At 51.3% G+C, this 22364-nt stretch overlaps 1 protein-coding gene across 1 annotated transcript in view; it reads left to right on the top strand.

Moving 5' to 3' along the window:
• Window positions 1-9568: 9568 nt before the first annotated feature.
• The window catches only part of TG (thyroglobulin), a 241234-nt gene continuing 228438 nt past the window's right edge, over window positions 9569-22364 (top strand). The window contains exons 1-8 of the mRNA XM_088022877.1: window positions 9569-9658; window positions 10220-10308; window positions 10551-10648; window positions 11793-11996; window positions 12365-12524; window positions 19808-19914; window positions 20615-20758; window positions 20920-21105. Of these exons, the coding sequence (XP_087879003.1) occupies window positions 9569-9658; window positions 10220-10308; window positions 10551-10648; window positions 11793-11996; window positions 12365-12524; window positions 19808-19914; window positions 20615-20758; window positions 20920-21105 (1078 nt within the window). The remainder of the gene's footprint in view (window positions 9659-10219; window positions 10309-10550; window positions 10649-11792; window positions 11997-12364; window positions 12525-19807; window positions 19915-20614; window positions 20759-20919; window positions 21106-22364) is intronic.

Raw genomic sequence — 22364 nt, 5'->3', positions numbered from 1 at the left:
ATTTGTTGAAAATATTATTTTCTCTTGAATTACCTAGGTGCCTTTGTCAAAATCAATTGACCGTAATCATGTAGATTTATACCTGTACTCTGTATTCTCTTCCCATTGATGTATCTTTAAGCAACGCCACACGGTCTTGATTATTACAACTTTATAGTAAGGTTTGGAATCAGGCAGTATAATTCCTCTATGTTCTTTCTTAACTATTCTTGACAATCCTGGGTTTGTTGATTCTTGATAAAAATTTTAGGATCAGATTTGTTTTAATTTAATTTTTAATTTTTGGGGGGCTTTTCCCCCCAAGTTTGTGGAGACATTATTGATTGATAACACATGTAAGGTGTACATGTTGGTTTGATACACTTATGACTGCCACAATAAGGTTAGTTCATGCCTTCATCCCCTCACATAATTATCATTTTTTTGTGTGTGGTGGTAACATTTAAGATCTATTCTCTAAACTTTCAAGTATGTAATGCAGTATGTTAATTACAGTCAGTACACTTTAAATTGTCAGAACTTCTACCTACAATGTGTACCCTTTGAACATCTCACCATTTCCCCCAGCCCCTGGCAGCCACCATTCTGCTCTCTGCTCTTATGAATTCAGGATTTTTATTATTTTTTTTTTTAATTTTTAAAAGCATGCTGGGATTTTGACAGGAATTGCACTGAATTTACAGATCAATTACCGTCTTAACACTTGAGTCTTTTGATCCAAGAGCATGGTGTTATTTCTGCTTCAGTTCAGGATTTCTGTACTGTTTACTCAGCAATGTTTTATAGTTTTCAGTGTTTAGATTTTGTACTATTTGTTGGATTCACTTCTAAATATTTAATTCTTAATATGGTAAATGGAATTGTTTTTTTCAGTTTCATTTTCAGATCTTTAATTACTAGATTATAAGCACAATTGATTTTTTAGTATCTTCATGACATTGTTAAACTCACTTATTAGTCCTCGAATTTTTGTATATTCCTTAATATTTTCTGAGGAGGAGACTAAGAAGCCTTTATAGGTACATGGAATGTAAGATCCTGGGTTGGACCCTGGAACAATAAAAGGACGTTAGTGAAAAGCTGGTGAAATTCATCGAAGTCTGTAGTTAATAGTATATCAATGAGCATTTCTTGGTTTGGTAATTGCAATATGATTGTGTAAGATGTTAACATTCAGTGAAATCGATTAAAGGGAACTGTACCACTATTTCAAGCTCTGGATAAGTTAAAAAATTATTTCAAAGTAAGTAAAAAAAAAAAGTTAAGACACAAAGAATGAAACTTAATGCAAACTATGGACTTAGTTAATGTATAAATATTGCTCCAATAATTGTGACAAATGCACCACACTAATGCAAGATGTTAGTAACGGGGGAACCTGTGTGAAGGAAGGCATATGGGAACTTTCTGTGCTCAGTTTTTCTGTAAATCTAAAATTGTAAGGCCTACTATAAATTTTAAAAAGTGGAAGAGAAAAGAATGTGAGAAGATAATTATAATGTGCTATCTTTGTAGTTTGAGAAAAGAATTCAGTGAAATTATTACAAACCCACAGGCAGTTTAGAGTTCCATCCTTGAAATACTGTCTCTAGGAGTCAGGCTTGCCCAGGAAATCAGGGAGGAAATGCAGTCATTAGAAAAGTATGCTTTGATAAAATCAGCACAGGAGCATTGGGGGATTGAAAACAAACTTTAGAAGATAGGAGAACAAGAGAATATGGTGTGGGTGAAAGGCTGAGCTCTTAGAAGGTGGACTGGCCTGATTTCAAACAGACCATGGAACTTGAAGGCCAGAGCAGGCTGATGAGGCAGGAAGAGGAGCCCCATGAGAGAGGCCGTTGCTTTGAAAAGAGGCACTAGAGAAAGCGAAGGATCTTAACTGTTACCCAATTGCAACAGACTTGAAAAGCTTGGACCGGGCTGTACTCAGATCTTGGCGCTCTTGTTGGATTTCTCCAAAGAGACAGGACTAGAATCACGGGACTATTGACAAGTTCCATCTTAGAGCCACAAATGGAAACCTCATAGTAAGAGTGAGGGAGAAGCATCGCTTGAATGGGCCCCTGTATGGGATGCTTACAGAGAATCTAGACCCATGTGAGAAGACAGGACCAGAAGCATAAGTGCAGAACCACTGACCCCACAAACAATGAATCATGGAACACTACACCAAAACAAATGATGTAATATATAATGATTAACATAACAATAAAAAATTAAAAAAAAAAAAGAACCACTGACCCCACAGAGGGAGGGGGTTCATTACTGCCCAGCCAGGGTGAAACTCCCACTCCCCACATGAGCATTCTGTCCCCATCCTGGCAGGGGGCATGGGGAGCCTCCTCGCAGTTTGGCCAAGACCGAATTCTAGGGTCCCCAGCTGGCCCTTGCTAGCTTGGATGGAGCTAGAGATGTTTTTTTTTTCTTTTCTGCGAGGCTTGCTGGAATAGAGCAATTACTGTGAAAATGTTTTTCAGGAATTCTGGTGTTTCTCTGCAACCCAGCAGGAGGGCTGTGACTGAGTCACTGGGTATGGGGGAGGCGGGGAGAAGCTGTCCTAGGCAGTAGCATGGTACCCAGCAACATGGCAGCAGGCTGGCTTAGGGGAGAGGCGGCTGGGAAGTAAGTCTCTGTGGTGGGTGGCAGCTGATGGATGTCAGAAACAGGGACATCTGACGTTGTAACTAAACTAATGTGAGTTTGCTCCTTGGTGTGAGTTACAGTTAAAGAGGACACCAGGTAGAGTTGTCACACAGAGGAAACTATTTCCAGCAAATAAGGAGATCACTGGGAATAACCTCCAAAGATGTGACTTCCCCAGCAAGGGGAAATGGGTTCCTTTTATTTAGGGTTAGGGTGATTATTTAGCTAGGGAAGCCTCCTCATTGTATGTAGGGGCGGGCATAAGGTCGTGCATGCGCCTTAAGGAAGCATGCCTGCCCATACATTGCATGTTATGTTAATGAGGCTCCTGCTCCTCCGCGGGCGGGGATTTTAGCATTATAATGAGGTAGTGGTAACTATAGGTCACTCCAGGGTCACTCCGGGGCCCTCCTGCGCAGGCGTGAGTGGGGGGTTGAGCTCAAACTGGCCTGGATGGTCTGCGCAGTCCTTACTGCTCCAGGAGTTGTTTCTGTTCCTATCTTGGGGTCTTCTGTCTTAGATGACAGATAAACTGGAAAGAAGAGCTTAAGAAAAATGTCGGACAGAGGTCGGTGGGGACAAGCAGGTAGGCAGTCAAAGTCAGGTCTTGGGCTCCAGCTGGAGAGGATACTGGCTTTCCAGCTATTTCCTCCTCTTTATTCCGGTTACTCTCCATTCCCCACATCTTGGGGCACTCTAGTATCAGGGGAGCGAGGAGCTGCAAGGAGGGTTCTGAGTTCACATTTGGGGTCTGCCTGAGCATCCCAGTTGTGAGCCAGGCGCGGGTGGGTTGGAGAAGAGCTGAGCGGGTGTCACCACAGAGGCCTGCGTGTCCCTGCGAGTCCCCCAGCTCGCAGCCGGCACAGTGGGGGCAGCTGAGTCACGATGAGAAGGGCGAAGAGCTTGGCGCCGGCCCCAGCTCCGCGCTCTGCTACCCGCTGGAGAGAAGCAGCTCTCCTGTGCTCCCCGTGGGCACCCCTGCAGCCCCCGGGGTTGTACCAGACCTAGTGGAGCGGGGCAGTGGCTGGGCCAGCAGCAGTGACTCAGCATGGCCCGGTGCTGGGCTTCGCGCTGGCCCCTCATCCAGCCTTCACTCTCGGGCTTCAGTTCCGGTGGGCAGGTCAGCCATGCTTCCAGAAGACACGACCCTCCTCCTGACCAGTGTCAGATGGGCAGTAGCAGCCTCACACTGGGTCACGGTGCGTCACAGTGCTACGTCACCCCCTCACTCCATCCCATCCCATCGGCATTTGTCACCCACATCCTCACGAGCAGGGTGAGCACAGCATGGTTAGATATTTTGAGAGACAGACCACATTCCCACATTTTTATTACAGGCTATTGCTGCGACTGTTCTGTTTTATTGTTAGTTGTTAATCTCTTCCTATGCCTAATTCAGAAACTAAACTTTTTCATAGATGTGTGTAAGTATAGGGGGAAACACTGTACATAGAGGGTTTGGTGCTATCTGCAGGTTCAGCCATCCCCTGGGGGTCTTGGAACGGAAGAGGGGCTGCTGGTTCCCCCTAGTGAAGGGTGTCACTTGGCCTGTGTCAGGGGGGTTGGGTGGGGGAGTTCTTCCTGTCATGTCTCCTTTTCCAGTAAATATCTACACACCTTCTCACATCATCTTTGCCTGAAATCTAAGTCCCGTTATTAGTAATCCCCTCCCACGCCCTTGAACCCCAGGGCTAGGTGGTCTTCAGGAGCCACCCATGGTCTTGACCTCAGAATACCTGTTCAGTGACTGTCCATCCTCCACCCCTGCAGCTGGAGAACAGTCTGGTGAGGACCAGGGTGGGGGGCCTGGCTAGTGGCTAGTCCAGAGCTGGGTGCCCAAGGAGGTCGAGGCAGTGAGGAGGGATGAGGCCCAAAGCATGGGAATGAGGGCTTGCTGGTAGGATTTGGAGGCTGCTGAGAGGTGAGTGGAGAGGTTAGGATGTCATTCAGCTTTGCCATTAAAGAAATAGCAAGGCATGGTGAGGTACAGTGTTGGAAGAAGTGTCGAGGAGCTTGTTTGGGAACATGTTGAATTTGAAATGTCTGTGGAGCAGACCAGGGCAGAGTGGACTTGAAGTTTAACCACCAATTCTGGCTGGTGCTAGGGGTGGGGCTGGAGCAGGAGCTGGGGCTGGGCCTGGGCCTGGGAATGGAGCTGGTACTGGTGGTGGTGGTGGTAGTGCTGGTGCTGGTGCTGGTTCTGGGGCTAGGGCTGGTCCTGGTGCTGGGGCTGGGGCTGGACCTGGTGCTGGGGCTGGGGCTGGACCTGGTGCTGGGGCTGGAGCTGGGGCTGGAGCTGGGGCTGCGGCTGGAGCTGGGGCTGGGGCTGGGGCTGGAGCTGGGGCTGGAGCTGGGGCTGGAGCTGGGGCTGCGGCTGGAGCTGGGGCTGGGGCTGCGGCTGGAGCTGGGGCTGGGGCTGGAGCTGGGGCTGGGGCTGGGGCTGGGGCTGGAGCTGGAGCTGGAGCTGTTAGCTGGGGCTGGGCCTGGGGCTGGTGCTGGGGCTGGAGCTGCGGCTGGGGCTGGGGCAGGGGCTGGGGCTGCTGCTGGGGCTGCGGCTGAGCCTGGGGCTGGTGCTGGTGCTGGAGCTTGGCTGGAGCTGGTGCTGGTGCTGGTGCTGGGGCTGGTGCTGGGGCTGGGGCTGGGGTTGGACCTGGTGCTGGAACTGGGGCTGGGGCTGGTGCTGGGGCTGGAGCTGGGGTTGGACCTGGTGCTGGAGCTGGTGCTGGAGCTGGGGCTGGGGCTGGGGCTGGGGCTGGTACTGGGGCTGGGGCTGGGGCTGGGGCTGGAGCTGGAGCTGGAGCTGGAGCTGGGGCTGGGCCTGGTGCTGGTGCTGGGGCTGGAGCTGGGGCTGGGGCAGGGGCTGGGGCTGCTGCTGGGGCTGCGGCTGAGCCTGGGGCTGGTGCTGGTGCTGGAGCTTGGCTGGAGCTGGTGCTGGTGCTGGTGCTGGGGCTGGTGCTGGTGCTGGGGCTGGGGTTGGACCTGGTGCTGGAGCTGGGGCTGGGGCTGGTGCTGGTGCTGGGGCTGGAGCTGGGGTTGGACCTGGTGCTGGAGCTGGGGCTGGGGCTGGTGCTGGGGCTGGTACTGGGGCTGGGGCTGCTGCTGGGGCTGGGGCTGAGCCTGGGGCTGGTGCTGGTGCTGGAGCTTGGCTGGAGCTGGTGCTGGTGCTGGTGCTGGGGCTGGTGCTGGGGCTGGGGCTGGGCCTGGGGCTGGTGGCTGGTGCTGGGGCTGGGCCTGGGGCTGGTGCTGGTGCTGGGGCTGGAGCTGGGGTTGGACCCGGTGCTGGAGCTGGGGCTGGGGCTGGTTCTGGGGCTGGTGCTGGTTCTGGTGCTGGAGCTGGGGCTGGTGCTGGGGCTGGGCCTGGGGCTGGTGCTGGTGCTGGGGCTGGAGCTGGGGTTGGACCTGGTGCTGGAGCTGGGGCTGGGGCTGGTGCTGGTTCTGGTGCTGGAGCTGGGGCTGGGTGGGGCTGGGCCTGGTGCTGGGGCTGGGGCTGGGGCTAGAGGTGGAGCTGGGCCTGGGGCTGGACCTGGCGCTGGTGCTGGTGCTGGGGCTGGGGCTGGAGCTGGAGCTGGGGCTGGGCCTGGGGCTGGGCCTGGACCTGTTGCTGGGGCTGGGGCTGGGGCTGGGGCTGGAGCTGGAGCTGGGGCTGGGCCTGGGGATGGAGCTGGTACTGGGCCTGGTGTTGGGGCTAGAGCTAGTGCTGGGCTTGGGGCTGGGGCTGGTACTGGGGCTGGAATTAGTACTTGGCCAGGGACTGGAGGTGGTGCTGGGCTTGGGGCTGGGCCCGGTGCTGGGGCTGGTGCTGGGCTTGGGTCCGGGGCTGGTACTGGGGCCAGGGCTGGAGCTGGTACTTGGCCTGGGCTGGAGCTGGTGCTGGGCTTGGGGCTGGGCTTGGGGCTGGGGCTGGAGCTGGTGCTGGGGTTGGGGCTGGGGCTAGGGCTGGGCCTGGGGCTGGGCCTGGGGTTGGGGTTGGGGCTTGGCCTGGGGCTGGGGCTAAGCTAGAGCTACAGTTGGAGTTAGGGATATTAGAGCCTAGAGCACGTGTGATTCCCCAGGAAGGATGTACAGAACAGAATTTCTCACCCATTGTTAATCCCACTCCCTGCCAGTTAAAATAACTGTTGAGTTTTACTTCCTGTACTTTGTATCATGAGCATAATAATGATGAAGGTAACCAATGTTGGGGAGTGACAAGCGGGGGCTGTTTTAAGCACTTCACCGGCGTTAACACTGGTAATGCTCGTGGCATCTCTCCCGGGTAGAACAGCCCACTGTTCTGCAGTTAGGGTCCTTCATCTTTGGTGTGGGTGCAAACTGTGCTCCATCCCCAGCCTATCCTGCCCCCCCCCCCCGCCCTGGGGTAGCATCCCTCCAGACTCTTGCCAACCCTCCCTCCCACATGCTCAGCAGGGTCTTCCCCGCCAGCCCAGCACCCCTGCCCACACCTGTCACCAGCCCCTCACCCTGCGGGGTGTTCTGCGGATCTGTCACTCCCTGGCACCGTGTCATTTGCAAAATGACAGAATCAGTAATATTAACTGCTAGCTCGAGCACAGACTCTTCAATGTCCCGTTTAGTCCCTTACAGCAACCCTAGCAAGTAGGTACACATTATTATTCTCCTATTCCTTCTGTTTTTTAGAGAAGGAGGCAGGTGCTCAAGAGGATGAGGTGGGTTTTCCATGGTCACACAGGGAGAGGAGTAAAGGAAGGAGCCTGGCTTTACTAAGAGAAAACATCCTGCTTTATAGTCTCTGCGTGGAAGGTACAGTTCCTGCTGCCTCCGGGTTGGGGAATCGGAAGTCCTGGGACAGAGGGGAGAGGAGAAAAAGTATGAACAGGAATGTGTGTGTGTTTTTGGCTTCCCTCACTAAGATTTTTACATTCTATACTAATGACTTTGCCTGTTCCCTGCCATATTCTCATTGCCTAGAATAGTGTCTGTTGGTGGGGGGGCTCTAGAAAATATTGATGGAAGGAAGGAAGTGCGGAAAGGGGGTGAGAAGAAGGAGAGAGGAAGCGAGGAAGGAAGGAAGAAGGACGTGAGGGGGAAGGAGGGAGGAAGAAATGCTCTTTCCCCCCGGGGTCGGGGGGGAGGGGTGAGCCCGTTGCCCCCATCGCCGTAGAGCTTTGGCCTTCACTTTAAAGATGAATTTCAAAGCCAGTCCCGCCCTGTTCTGCTCCACAGAGCCTCAAGAAGAGTCTTGTCCCCCACTGGCCACACAAGTGTCCTCAGAGGGAGCAGACGCAGGTGGAGGACCCCTTGTGACCAGCAGAGAAAACAGGGCAGGCTCGGCTCCGCTGAGTGCCCGCGGGCGGGGTGGGTGGTACGGGGCAGCGCTATAAAGCCTCCCTGGCCAGAGCCGGGGGTGGGCAGTGGCTTCCACCCCTTCATCCCCAGAAGGGCCCATGAAAATGGCCCTGGCCTTTTGGGTCTTCAGTCTGCTGGGCTCAGCCTGCTCGGTGTCGGCCAACATCTTCGGTGAGTTATGAGCCCAAGGCCATGGAGGAGAGGGTCTGGAGGGAGCTCTCAGGCCGCAGCTCCAAAGTCGGCCAGGTTCTGCCCCAGTGCCTCGGGACATTTGGGCTCTCATTCAGTCCTCACAATGTCCCAAGGAGGGATTTCAGATGAAGAGACAGAGGTTCAGAAAGGTGGACTGAATTTCCTTGAGGTCACAGAACCAGGGATTGGTGGAGAGCAGATGGGAAATCAGACCTTCCTAATTCAATTCTGGCTCACCCCACCCTTTTAGTGAATTTTGGCACTGGCATTTTTTTTTTATTCCCTTAGTGATCTTAGGCCGAGGCCATCCCTGTGAGGCATTTGAGAAGTAGCCCGCAGGTAGTGAAAAAGACAAATCCACCTGTTCAGTGAAATAGACGTGAGTTCCAGCAGTGGCTCGGCCACTTGCTGGGTGACTTTGGAGAAGTCTAAGCTTCCGTTTTCTTGTTGGAAAAGTAAGCCAGTGACACCTCCCTCCCAACGGAGTAAGCTCCTGCGTGTCACATGCTTTCTCAGTGGAGAAGACACGTGGGAGTTACTAATTCGTTTGCATTCCTGACCTGGGCCAAGAAGGTGTCCTGCCCACAGGGGTGGCTTGATAAACCCAAGAACACCTTCTTTCTGGTTTTCAGACCTAACTCCACCGAGGCTCAGGGGAACGCGGGGCTTGAGGTTTGAGTTTGAATCCTGCCCTTGCCAACTATGTGACCTTGAGCAGGTTCCTGTCACCATCTTAGTGACACAAGGGTAAAATGCAGACCTCCCTTCCCAGGAGAGGCTGGGGGTTAAAAGAGCCAAGGACACACTTAGAAACGTGTGAATAACTGTCAAATTACAAGTTAGGAGGTGATTGTTGATGATACCAGAAATACAACCCAGGAGAGCGTCTGAGCTTTAGGGAGCCCCTCCTTGCTACCAGAATCCCATCCACCCTCTTCCCTGATGAGCTGCTTCCTTTTCCCCAGAATACCAGGTGGACGCCCAGCCCCTGCGTCCTTGTGAGCTGCAGAGGGAGGAGGCCTTTCTGAAGGGAGCAGACCACGTTCCTCAGTGCGCAGAAGACGGCAGCTACCAGTAAGGCTTCCTGAGTCCCGTGGACTCCCGGGGCCCTAAGAGACCTTAAAGCTTATCTCATCCCCTCGACCCTGCGCGGTGCCCTCACTCTCCCCTGCCCGCATCCAGGACATATGGCCACTGTCACTTGGGGGGTGCCCGCCTCCCAGGTCTGTTCCTTAGGCTGATGGACACTGGATAATCTGACCCAGAGCGCCCCGGTCCCTGCTTCGTCCCAGGCAGGACCAAGGACTTCCCTTCTTCTCCAGCCAAAACTTGCAGCATAAATTGCTTTAATGAAAGGTGTGGGGGGATTGATGCGTTGGTGCCTCCTGTCCTCGGTGGGTGCTCCTGAGAAGTCAGAGGTCGGGGGATGCCCAAGCTGCCTGGACTCAGGCCTGCGGCCCTACCTCCAAGCCTTGCTGAGCCCAGCGATCTGGGCCAGGAGCTTCTGTCTCCTGCCGTGAGCTCCTCTCTGGAAGGGGGGTTTGGCTGCCCTAACGTGAATGTGCGTCCTGGACTCTCCCTATAGAATGGAGCAAGAATCTAAACAACTCCCCAGCAGAACATTCCGGCACAGGAATCGTTTGTGTGGGCCTGACTGGGGGAACCCTGTCCATGGACTTCGTTCTGGGAAACCCCTGTGAAATATCGCTGCCTACCTTCATTTTCTATGTGCTCTTAATGCCCCCAGCAGCACCTTACACACTCCCAAGAGTGCAGAGACCCTGTGGTCTGGCCCCTGCTTGGGCGTCTGGGAGTCAGAAGTGGCACAGGAGGTGGGGGGAGGCTCACCTTTGTGGCCCTTATTCATGTTGCTGTTCCCCATCACTTGCAGTTCCAACCCCCCTGGTCCTCCTCAGGAGGCCTGCCTGTGCTTTTCTCTTCACCCTGAGCACTGTTGACTTCCTTCTGCCCCTAGTAGGACCTCTGATCATCCTGCAGTCACCACTTGCCCCGGGCAACCCATGAATGTGCCTCCCTGTGTAACCCACGCCCACGGCTCTGCTCTCCCATCGCCCAGACCTCACCGATGTTTCGCCGGCCCCTGGGCCACAAGGGCACTGCCTTTACCCCCTGCTGTAGCCGTGTGGCAGCCACACAGCAGGGCTGGTGTTTGCCACAGACTTTGTAGATGGGATGGCCAGAGGATGAAGGGCTGAGATGTCGCAGGGATGAGCGAGACAGGAAAAGGCCAGCTTTGGTGCTACGTCGCCCACCCCTCTCCACTCCATGTCTCCCTAATTGAAACAAATTAAAACTTGGAAGACCCAAAAGGAAGAGGAAAACTAAGCTGGGTTGCGGCTCGGGGCCCCAGTAACGCCGTCCGTGTGGTGTGTCTCTCCTGCCTGCAGGACAATCCAGTGTCAGAATGATGGGGGCTCCTGCTGGTGCGTGGATGCAGACGGCCGGGAGGTGCCAGGCAGCAGGCAGCCTGCTCGGCCCGTGGCCTGTGAGTGCAAGAGGGGGGTGTCTGGGGGAAGGAGGGTCCCTGTGACCCAGCAGGCCTCCCTCTGGGCTGCTGGGCGTTCCTCTTCCAGTTGGGATAACAGTCCCGCACACGAAGCCCTAATTCCTGCAGGACTGCTGTGAACATTCAGTGGGTCCATCAAGTCATTTGTTCAGCAAACAGGTGCCGAGCTGGCCCGCTTTTGGGCTACCTGCCTGGCGCCGAGGAAGCCACAGGGCCAGACATCCAAGGCCTCTGGAAGCAGAATTAGGCTACGGACACACCTAGTGTTTTCTCGCCTCGGGTGTTTCTAAAATCTGAGACTTAGGTGAAAATTTCCCTGTTAAAATACTTACTATCATGAGTAGTCAAAGAAACACAGCCCCCCTGTAAAGCATGTCAGAGCTAAGCCTAAAACCAAGGTCAGTGGAAGTTGGTCATCTTTAAATGGTGATTTGAGCCTGAAACCAAAGATCTCCTTTGAGGAAAAAAGCTCTGTTTGGGGCACGGGGTTGTTCGTGGCCAGCCTGGGTAGCCTGGGGAGCAGGCTGGCTCCCAGCACGCTCCAGCTGAATGACTCCGGCCTGGTCCCATGCCCTCACTGAGCTGTGGTCCCTCGTCTGTTATAGGAATGTAGGATCTGCTCACAGGATTTAAGGCACATATCAGACCCCGGCACACAGTAGGTATTCAGCAGGGGCAGTGATTGTCAAGGTCACTAATCTCATGCATCAAGGAGGGTGGTTGTGTTTCGACCCTATAGATAAGGAGGGAGGCCCAGAGTGGTGCAGAGAGGGTTCCACAACGAGGGTGTGGGCAGGGGTGCGGGAATGCGATCGGACAAGCTCTGTCAGTGCCCAGCCTCCACTCTGCAGTGCCCGGGCTATGGGGGGTCCGGTGGACCGATGGGCCAGAGTGGAGGCCGCCCTTGCCTGACCTGGTGCACCAGGATGCTCTGGGAGCAATCCTGGGATAAAGCTGGACAGTTGGAGCGCTGGCCCTGAGCTTTCTGCCCGCTCTGAGGATCCATGGGTCGTGGGCCCGTCGCTCCCTCTGCCTGGGGTGGGAAGGACACATCCCTGTCTCCAGGGAGGGAGCCTGACGCTCTCCCTGGAGCACCGTCTGACCCTGCTCCTTGCACCTGTAGGTCCGTCATTCTGCCAGATACAGAAGCAGCAGATCTTGCTGAGCGGCTACATGAACGGCACGAACGCAGCCTACCTCCCCCAGTGTCAGGATTTGGGGGATTACGCGCCTGTGCAGTGTGACCTGGGGCGGGAGCAGTGCTGGTGTGTGGATGCAGAAGGGATGGAGGTGTACGGGACGCGCCAGCCGGGGAGGCCGACTCGGTGTAAGTCTCTGGATCGCCGGCAGCCCACACGTTCCCCGGTGTGCGCAGCTTTCCACACGGAACCGAGACCTCGTCAGGTCTCCCTGACCAAAGGCAGGGGGCCTGGCCCTCAGTACAGAAACTGAGAGCAGTTTAGGAAGGTTTTATCGCTGCTAACATTGCCACGTGGTGGACAATCAGGATTTGCTGGCTGGTTGTTAGAAGCATAAGCATGGAGGGCAGCGAGCGTTGGCAAGTCCCCCGCGTAGGACACTGTCTCCGTGTGGGTCTGGGTCACGTGTGTAGGATGAACGTCTGCATCCGGACTGCAGAAGCGTAGGCACCTACTTGTACCTAAGCTCTGACATTTTTTCCTTGGAAATGTTTAGGTCCCAGGAGCTGTGAGATAAGAAACCGCCGTCTCCTCCACGGGGTGGGAGACAAGTCACCACCACAGTGCTCTCCAGATGGCGGGTTCATGCCTGTCCAGTGCAAGTTTGTCAACACCACAGACATGATGATTTTTGACCTGGTTCAGAGCTACAACAGGTAAGGGAGCCGGCTTCTGGGGGTATGCCCAATCCTGGGCCATCTCTTCCTATCCCCTGCCAAAGCTCATGCTCACGCCGGGGCTGGGGCCTTTGGGGTTTCAGGGGCACAGGCTGGTGGAGGTTGAGAGAGGCCTCACTCTCATAAGCTGCTGGACATCTGAAGGAACAGCAGTATTTTTAACAAAACAAGAAAGCTGGCAACAGCCATTCGAATTAAAAATAGGTGAACCCAACCCCCCTCACCCCCCTGCCCTGGGCCAGGCAGCCCACGGAAATAAAAAGACCAGAGAGCGAAGACATATGTATTGGGATGTCTACTGCATTGTTTCTCACTGTAGCCGAAAACGGAGAACAAAGTGACTGAGAGACTCAAGGTGGATGGCTGGATAAATGGGCCACAACCCTAAATATTTATGTAGCCGTTAAACAGAATGCTTTGGAACTCTACCAGTTGATTTGGAGAGGGTGCTGCAGCATATATTATGATAATATGATACAAGATACAAGGCACTTGTATGATTTACTTTTTACAAAACAAATAAGCACACACCCTTTTACATGCATAGATGGTGATACGATTCTGCTTGTGTCGGGACAGGATTAGGTGAACACAGGGGATGGTATGAATCAGTGCACACTGGGTGGTATACCACCGTCTTGGCCATCAGCAGGGTCAAGCTGCTGTGGAGAAACAGGGGTAGGGAGGAGGGAGTCAGCAGAGAAGGAGAAAAGATGGCGTTCTTGCAAGCATGGGCATGATCACATTTATGCATTTTTGTAAATTGCTTGCATGTAGGCACCTATAAATAAGCGTAAAGATTTGAGTAACAAATGTACAAAGGGACATGTATGATAGATCTTGGCCCCAATAATCAGATTGCTTCTGGTTATTTAAGATGGCCACTTGGTCAATGTAAAGGGCCAGCACAGACTTCAGACATGATTGAATCGCCCTGAGTGACATCAGTAAGATTATTAGTCTGTGAATGCTGATGGGAATTCTCTTGGAAAACCTGAGGCTCTGTGTGGCTGGCTTCCAAGGTCACCCGTTTCTTTCCTTCTCCAAGAGAGACGATTCCCATGGGCTGTGCCGGGAGGGGTCGCAGGCTCACAGCCTGGCCACCGGAGCTGTCCCATAGACAAGTCTTATTTGAGCTGTATATTATTTTTAAAACTGGAGCATTTCAAGTTAACTCCATGAAATTTCTGTTTGCGTAGGTAAAAATAGCTGAACATCAGCAATTTCTTATGTTTAACTTAATACACAAAATTCTGAATTCCTGAATACCCCCATGGCCCCAAGAAGCTGGCCTTGAACTGTTCTTTTTTGGACTGATCAGACACGGTCCAGCGCTCCAGCGCTCCGGGTCCCTCTCGGTCCTGTTGCCTGCTCCTTCCGTCCGCGTTACCTGCCTGGCCCCCTAGCATTTGCCCCTGTGATCCTCATTCTAACTCTGCCACTGCTTGGCAATGTGACCTGTTCATTTACCCTCTCTGTGTCCCGGTACCCCAGGGTGCCCATCTGAAATATGGGGTGGGGGCATAGGGACAACTCCCTGTGCACTAGGTCCCGGTGAGGATTTAATGAGGCCTCATCTATGAAACCACTAAGACAAATGCAAATTATTATGCATCCGTAGGAATGCCTCCTGTATCACCCAGCTGCAACAAATATAAATTAGGTTTTTGGTTGTTTTTTTTTTTTCCTCCCGGGCTTAGACAATAGCCTGTGTGCACCTAAGAATTTCCCCAAAGCCCAAATTACTGATACTCATTGATGCAAACCAGTGTGTGCTCAGTTCAAGTTCAACTGGGTGCTTACTCTATACAGGCAATTTGACAACCTTCTGCCTACTTTAATCCTTACAAAAATAATTATGTTCTCTAGCAGACAGATGAGGAATCTGAAACACAGAGGCTAAGGCACTCACCCTGGGAAGCAGAGTCAGTGGCTGCTAGAACTGCCTGGCTCCGCTTACTGTCCCACAGAACCTTGATTCAAGTGTCTTTCCCTGCAGCACCCAGCACAGAGCCTTGTGCACAGTAGGCCTGCAGCCTATGCTTATCACCAGTGCATTCAAGAACTTCTTTGCGGGTACCAGCTTGAGGCACAGTTCACAGCTCCTTCCATGAGAGGGCAGTCAAGTTAAATGCAAAAGTTCCAGACTAAGCATCCATTGTTTAAGAGAGACAAACAACAACAACAAAAATTTACTCCTGAAATGGGATCCTTTCCTTTTTGTAAGCAAGCATGTCTCTGGGGGAATTCCGATTTAGGAAGGTCATGGGAAGGGTTGGGTGGTTGGTTACTGGAAGCCCAGCCATATTCAGGGGTTTCTTGATAAGCCGACCTGGGCAGTGCCAGGCTCCGCTGTTCCACAGGGCACGGGGGAGAGTCTAGATTTCGTCCCTAAGGTTGCAGACAAAATACTGGATGGCCAGTTACATTTGAATTTCAGATAAGCAAGGGGTAATTTTTTAGTATTGGTATGTCCCCGAGATTGCATCAAGAATTTTGAGCCTATGGGGGAAGATTGGGTATATTTTGAATTTAGGAAAGCATGGCCTGGCTGGGGAAGCGCAGAGGGGGTGCAGGGAGGCAGCTCTGTGGGGTCTGCAGGCTCAGGTCCAGGTGAGAGACCATGTTGGCATGGACCGAGAGCACATGATGGAGAGCGCTGTGTGGGGACGGGAGGGCTAGAGAAACATTGCTGAGGTGGAATCCACAGCAACTGGTGAAGGTGGAGGGTGAAGGAGAGGAGGAGTCAAGCCCACGTCTGGTTTCTAGGTGCATGGTACAGGATGAGTTTGGAAAAGGAAAATTGCATGTTTGATTTTGGAATACTGAATCTGAGAGGCTTTCTTTGGGACATTCAAGTGGAGAGCATGAAGCAGCTGACTTATTTGCATGGGGCCTGGAGGGGAGGCCGGAAACCTATGGCGAGCTCATTTGCCAACCTGCTGCGGGTTTGTCACGGGCTTGGTGATGATTTGCACTTGAACGTGGCCATGGCGTTTGCCATTTGAAGCATGTCCTTTTTGCCTTCTGAAGGCCATGGCTAACGACACCTGTTTGGCTGGTGACTTTGAAAACCATGTTGTGGTGTGGAGTAAGCTTTGCTGGTTCTTCCAGCTCTACCGCACCTTCCCTACTGCCTTCACCCGGCCACTAATAGAGACACGCATTCTGGCTAAAGAGATTGGAGGTCAAGATTTGAAGAGCTGATGCCATTGCCAGGTCTTTGTGGTCCATGCTAAAACTCAGTTAACTGGTTTATCAGCTCTTGTCCTTAGTGACTAAGGCAAACTCAAACTTTCTTAGACCAGTCTTACTTGAGATCCTTGGCCACCCATGCAAATCAGATAATCCAGTGAGAAGGATCAGACATCCTAATGTGTGGCAAGGGGACATCATTACAGAACATGTGGAGCAATCTTTGAAGACTGACATCGGTTACCTTCAAAGGAAACATCCATGACAGGTCCTCCTACTTGAAGGAGCGCTCTTCTGGGCACCTAAATTGCTAATTTATTAGTTGATGGTTAGACTTCTGGAGGGACTGTCTCTGGGTGGAGTGGAGAATCTGACTGAGTAGTGGGGTCTGCTGCCTGAGCCCAGGGCATGGATGCTGTTCTGCATGCGACCAGGACCAGGTGCCTGGCAGGGCCTGACAGTTTGTATTCTACTGAACCTGAGTTGTGATTTCTCTAACTCTGGGCTGGCCACAGTCTGAGCATCAACTCAGGACTGCCACTCTTTCCCCTTGCACTATGATTTTCTTTCTTGAGAACTTTCTTACGATCCCCCTGAGGTTTTGCTTTAATTTAACAGAAGGGACACATCCTTTTCCACTAGATGAAATACATCATTTTTTATTTTTAAGGTTTTGTGCTGATTTTCTCTTCCTCCTTTCTTCTGACATGCCCTGAATGGGATAGAAATGGGAAATAGAGGAGATCATAGGGGAGGCAAAATAAGGGTAGAAAATAAGAATAAAACAAGACAAAAGTTGCTACGTACCACTCATTCTATAAAGTTTTCTTTTCACAAATATAAGGGGCTACATATTTGTCTCTGAGCACCTTATAACCAGAGGAGGAGCAAACACTCTCAGTTATTTGGTTTCCATCAGATAAAAGTAAACCTGTTTTTCAGAAGAACGCAATTTTTTCTTCTATTGAAGATGGAGAAGTCTTTGTTCCTCTGATCCTCATGAAAGGGATGATGCCATATGCCATAGGGTCCTACAGGACTCGACCGTATCCTGCTGCTAACAAAATGGTCCGTTTCCTAAGACCCGTGCCTGGAAGGAGAGAGGGCATGGAGCTTTCAGGAACAGTGTGTTCGTGGTAGAGATGCTTGCGTCCTGACATTCTCCACCAGACCTGTGCCTCCCCCAGCCTCTCAGTTTTTCCTTCTGCCCACACTGTTGTCCTCTGCCCCTGTTTTGAAGTTGGAGACGTGCTAATGATCCTTCTAGACACGTTCTCCATTCTCTCCTTGCCAAATCCTTGTTCTTAGCTTCAGAATCCCACTCCAGACTCACGTCCTCTGGGAGCATTCTTTGACTGTACACCAGGTTCCAAACCTAGCTGGCCCAAGTATTAGGATGGAGCCTTTCCCCCCTTTCCTCCTTGGGCTCAGTTTCAGTAGTTGGACTTTTGCTGGGGTGGCAGGGAGGGGTGGGGATCTAGTAAGCAGGAAGTTGTAAGCATGACAGAGGCCCTCCCATCCTGGCAGACAGGAGAGCACCAATGATAATGGAGAAGCCACGACTAAACCATCCTAGTGCCCATGGCTAGGCTGGAGGAAGATTCCAGAATTCAGAGTGGTGATACCGTTTCAGAAATCGGCCACCAAAACCAGATTGTATCAAAGTGGACTTGGGGAACAAAGGAAATCGAGGAAGATTCAGAGTTTGAACTTCCTGTTAATGGTGGGGTGCTCTGTTTCCGAGGCAGCCCCCCATCCCACCAGCTGCTGCTGATGAGAGACCAGGTGCGATGGACTCGGGATGCCACTCCCTGGGTCCGGGCTGGGTGATCTTGGACCAGTCAGCTCACCACTCAGAATTTCAGGGTTCTCATCTGTGAAATGCAGCTTTGGAAGGGTTGTTGTGAGGATTCAGTGAGATTAGAGGGTTCTTGGTGCAGTGTCTGATTGTCCAGAACATGCCCCCCCGTTATTATTTTCGGGAGTAGTAATGATCAACAGTGACCCCATGGGGCTAGGCCAGGGCCGGAGCTCTGACACGTCTGGCTCCAGACCTGAGCTCTTTTCATATCAGGAATGAGGTCCTTGCTAAAAACACAGAGTCCCAGGTACTGGGTAGCTCATGAGACCGTAAAGGCAGAGAGGAGGAGCCTGACTCTAAAGTGGTGGGATGAAGATGGCCCCAAAGTCATGCTGCTTGCACTGGTCCTGGGACATGACCCTGAAGTGGGCCTTTGGGTCGAATTGGCAGAACATGGGTCTAGAGTGATCGAAACTTCCTGTGCCTCATGCTGGGATGGGTTCCAGAGCCTCGGGCCAGCCAGGTGCCCCATCCATGTGTTCTCTCGCACACGTGTCTTCCACACATATTAGATATCAGGAAAAGGGAGGCAGAGGAGAGTGTCCGAACAAAACAGAGTGATACAGAATGTGAGACAGGAACAAGGCGCAGCCAACATACATTGAACAACACCACTGGCAGATGTAAGCAGCACGTGGGCGGTAAGACCTGGGTTTAAACTCTATCTCCCACTGCTGTTTCAGGATGCTGGCCAACATACCTTACCTTCTTCACCTCTAAAATGGGTACAAAAAAATACCACTTGCCTTTTAGGAGTGTTAAGTGGATTGAACAAGTCAATGTATATTAAACATTTAGCGGATTGTCTTTTACAAGATAGTGCTCAATAAATGGAAGTGATTATTACACTATTATTAGTGCTTGTAGAATTGACTTATCCCAGGTTTCAATTCATGAATTTTTATTATATACACTCCTATCCCTGGCAACTGGGCAAAGTGAGTTTTTAGTTTCTGTTATGCGTACTCGCTTACTCTAGCACTCCTTTTTATTTAACTCACAGGTACATAATAAAAGACCAACAATATGGAAAAAAAATCCATAATCCTGTAGTGCTTTTGTAGGCTTTGTGTTGCATATTCATTTTCATGCAAATTAGCTAATACTTGTTGCACCCCCTGTTCAGGCTCTGAGCAACTCCTGTGTTATCTGTTGCCTTCCAATACTGGTTCACTTATATGGTGGTAATTGCAGTGTATAGACAGACCGTGTTGTATTCTACCCTTTTGATATAATGCTATGCATATATCCATTTAGGAAATTTACCATCATTTACTTCTTAATTTTCCTATCATTGGACATTAAGGTTGTTTTGACGCAGCAGTGGGTCTCTTTGGACAAAACAGCTGTTGCTTGTGCTAACCGACACATTATGCTTGGTTCTCTTGTGCTAGGCCTGTAGGGCATAACAAATCTCTCAATGTTGCATAAAGATGAAAAATTCCTTTCTGGTTGCTAAATCATTGCACACGGGAAGAACTCTTCTGTATGGTTTTATATCACCTAGCTTCATCTTACTTCCAGGATCGGGAACCCAGCCGATTAGCTCCTGATGGCAATTGCCAGGTCGACCATGGCTTGGGCACACTTTCCCTGCACTTGTAGAAAGGGACGCATAGCCCTTTTAGTGGTGTCATATTGATTTCATGTGTTTTCAACTATGGAACTGGGAAGTGTCCTTAAGAATTTCCTATGGTGGAATCTGGCTTCTTTTCAAGCTCTGGAAAAGCTGTAAAGGGCTCTGGAGTCGTTTGATCTCCCCAAATGAAATCATCTACAATGTACCATATGTTTGTCAAGCAAACTTGGACTTTCGCCCCTCGGGTTATAGTCTAGTAAAGTTATACTCCAGTAATGTGAGGTTCGTCACCTATTTCCTGTCTGATCCTATGTGGCACATGCATGGGTACAAACTGGTGAAATGCCACAAGGGAGGGAGATGACTAATTAGTAGGTGACAGCTGAGCACAGCTTCATTTTCACTTGTCCAGCCTGGCTCTGGCCAGGTAAAACCAGCTTCGAAAAGAAATATATTTACTGAAAGAAACATGGAACAAATGGCATGAGATTTAAAAAAAAAAAACAACAAAACAGACATTCCTTCTCCCCAGATGAGATGAAACCACATTTATTTATTTCCACAGAGAAGAGCTTGTGAAGACTTGTGCTTTAGGAAACAGTGACCATAAATCTCATTCTGTCTTAGGTTTCCAGATGCATTCGTGACCTTCAGTGCCTTCCGGAGCAAGTTCCCCGAGGTGTCTGGGTATTGTCACTGTGCGGACAGTCAAGGGCGGGAGCTGGCTGAGACAGGTAAGCGCACCTCAGACAAATGGAGGGGGTGAGAGAGGCATCCCCCAAACCCAAAAGCCTGAGTATCATTGCCTGCCAAGCAGAAAAAGCAGTGTCTGCCTGCTGCCCCCTGCTAGGCTGCTCAGGGTATTGAAGACACCACAGTTTGCAAATGTTCATCTGCAGTGCTTTGAACACAGCACCAGCTCCAAAATTTGGAGACTTTGTGCGCACTGGAAGGAGGCACTCCACCCTGGGCAGATGCAGCTCTGAGCCTGGAGAGTGGAACACAGGATGCGTTTTAATCTGCTCTCATTCTCGAAAGCAGTGCTCCTTTGTGCTGTGTACAACCTGCACAACGGCACAGAGCAGCCCTGGCTTTGGAAACCATTATATCTTTTTTTTTTTTTTTTTTTAAGATTTTATTTATCCACTGGGGGAAGGAGGTAGAGAGAGAGAGGAAGAGAGAATCTCCAGCCCAGAGCCCGATATGGGGCTCGAGCTCACGATCCTGAGATCATGACCTGAGCTGAAACCAAGAGTCTGACGCTCAACCAACTGAGCCGCCCAGGTGTCCCCGAAACCATTAAAATCTTGATCAGACCTGATGCATAGTGATGCCCGCATAGGTGCTGGCCCCCCTAATGTCTGTCTGATCGGCCAGGTCAGGACGTCCTTTCTGAATGCCCCTGGCCCTTGAAACGCTTCTGTCCTCACCCAGGTTTGGAACTGTTACTTGATGAAATTTATGACACCATTTTTGCTGGCCTGGACCTTGCTTCCACCTTTGCCGAAACCACCCTGTACCGGATATTGCAGAGACGGTTCCTCGCGGTTCAGCTGGTCATCTCTGGCCGATTCCGATGTAAGTACCGAGTGGGTGACACATGTGCATGTCTCCGCTTGGAGGAACCCTCTCCCGAAGTGGGTGCAAGGGTTTAAAACACTGTCAAAGCAAAGAGAATGCGTTGCTGTCAACACAGCCTTGTTTACACACTGTGCTCTCCCTGCCCGCATCTCTCCTAGGCCCTACAAAATGTGAAGTGGAGCGGTTCACAGCGAGCAACTTTGGTCACCCCTACATTCCGAGCTGCCACCGCAATGGGGGCTACGAGGCAGTGCAGTGCCAGAGGGGAGGGCCATGCTGGTGTGTGGACGCCCAAGGGAAGGAGATCCATGGAACTCGGCTGCAAGGCCAACGGCCATCTTGTGGTGGGTTGCCTCTCCGGGGCCTTCTCTTTTGTTCTCATCAAGTTATATGACTTTCACTGCTTCTCCAGACCAACCACTCCAGAACCCATTCGTTCCACTGCCTCCTGAGTGTACCCCAGAGGCCCTTCGAGCCCAGCATGATGGAAAACCCATTTATTGTCATTAACTTCCAACATCTTTCTCCTCCTATGTCAGACATAGTTGCTTTCTCAGTGATCTCAGAAGAAAAAAAAGAGAATTATGTTCACTTGTGCCATGAGAGAAGTGTGTACCGGTAACTAAAGCAGGGCAAAGAGGGTAGGGTCAATTCCATTTTGCAGAGTGTATGAAGAGGAGACGTTCAGGAAGCCTTCATGGAAGAGGTGACGCTTGATTAGAGTCTTCTTAAGTAAAGATATTTCCTGAAGGAGGAAAATAAGGAGAGGTGTTCTCTGACTACAGAGCGGGAGAATCAAATTATGAGGACATAAATAATAGGCATGGATAAGCTACTGGACAATGAATCTGCAAGAAGGGCAGAGAAACAAATTGTTGGAGTATGAACAATGCACTTTAAGCCCAGGGGTTAAAGTGAGGGATGAGACAGTGAGGTCTTTCCAACCAAAGCAAAGGCTTGGGCACTTCATCCCGGAAGTCAGGTGAAGACGTTGAGGGGTTTTAACCTGGAGAGTTCCATGGTGGTTTTGTGTGTAAGAAAGACCACCCAGGCACCTTGAAGTGGGGGCTGAAAGCAGGATTAGACCGCAGGCCCTGGGGCCAGGGTGAAGGTCATTGCAATGTTTTCAAGAATGAGGAGAGGACTATATTACTTCCCTGGGCAGCTGTAACAAATGACCACAAATTCAGGGACTTAGAACAACAGAAATTTATTCTCCCAGTTCCGGAGCCTAGAAGTCCAGAGTCAAAATGTCAGCAGGACCATTCTCCCTCTGAAGGCTTCCGGGGAGACTCCTTCCTTGCCATTTTCCTGGCTTCTGATAGTTGTCGACAATCTCTGGCATTCCTTGGTTTGTGGCAACATGGCCTCAAACTCTGCTTCGTCATCAGCTGGCTGTCTTGCCTCCGTGTCTGCCCTGTGGTTCTTCCTCTCTTCTCGTAATGACACTGGTAATATAAAATTAAGAGCCCACTCGACTCTGGTATGAGCTTGTCTTCACTACCTACATCGACAATGACCCTATTTCCAAATAAGGTCCCATTCTGAGGTTCCAGGAAGAATGTGAATTTTGAGGAGACACTATTCAACCCAGCACAGGGAC

The sequence above is a fragment of the Eumetopias jubatus genome, unplaced genomic scaffold, assembly GCF_037043125.1.
Source record: "Eumetopias jubatus isolate StellerSeaLion01/CBP00866 unplaced genomic scaffold, mEumJub1_p1.0 scaffold_4, whole genome shotgun sequence".
Classification (NCBI taxonomy): Eukaryota; Metazoa; Chordata; class Mammalia; order Carnivora; family Otariidae; genus Eumetopias; species Eumetopias jubatus.
Note: the sequence above shows the minus strand (reverse complement) of the source record. Positions and strands in the feature narration are given on the sequence as shown.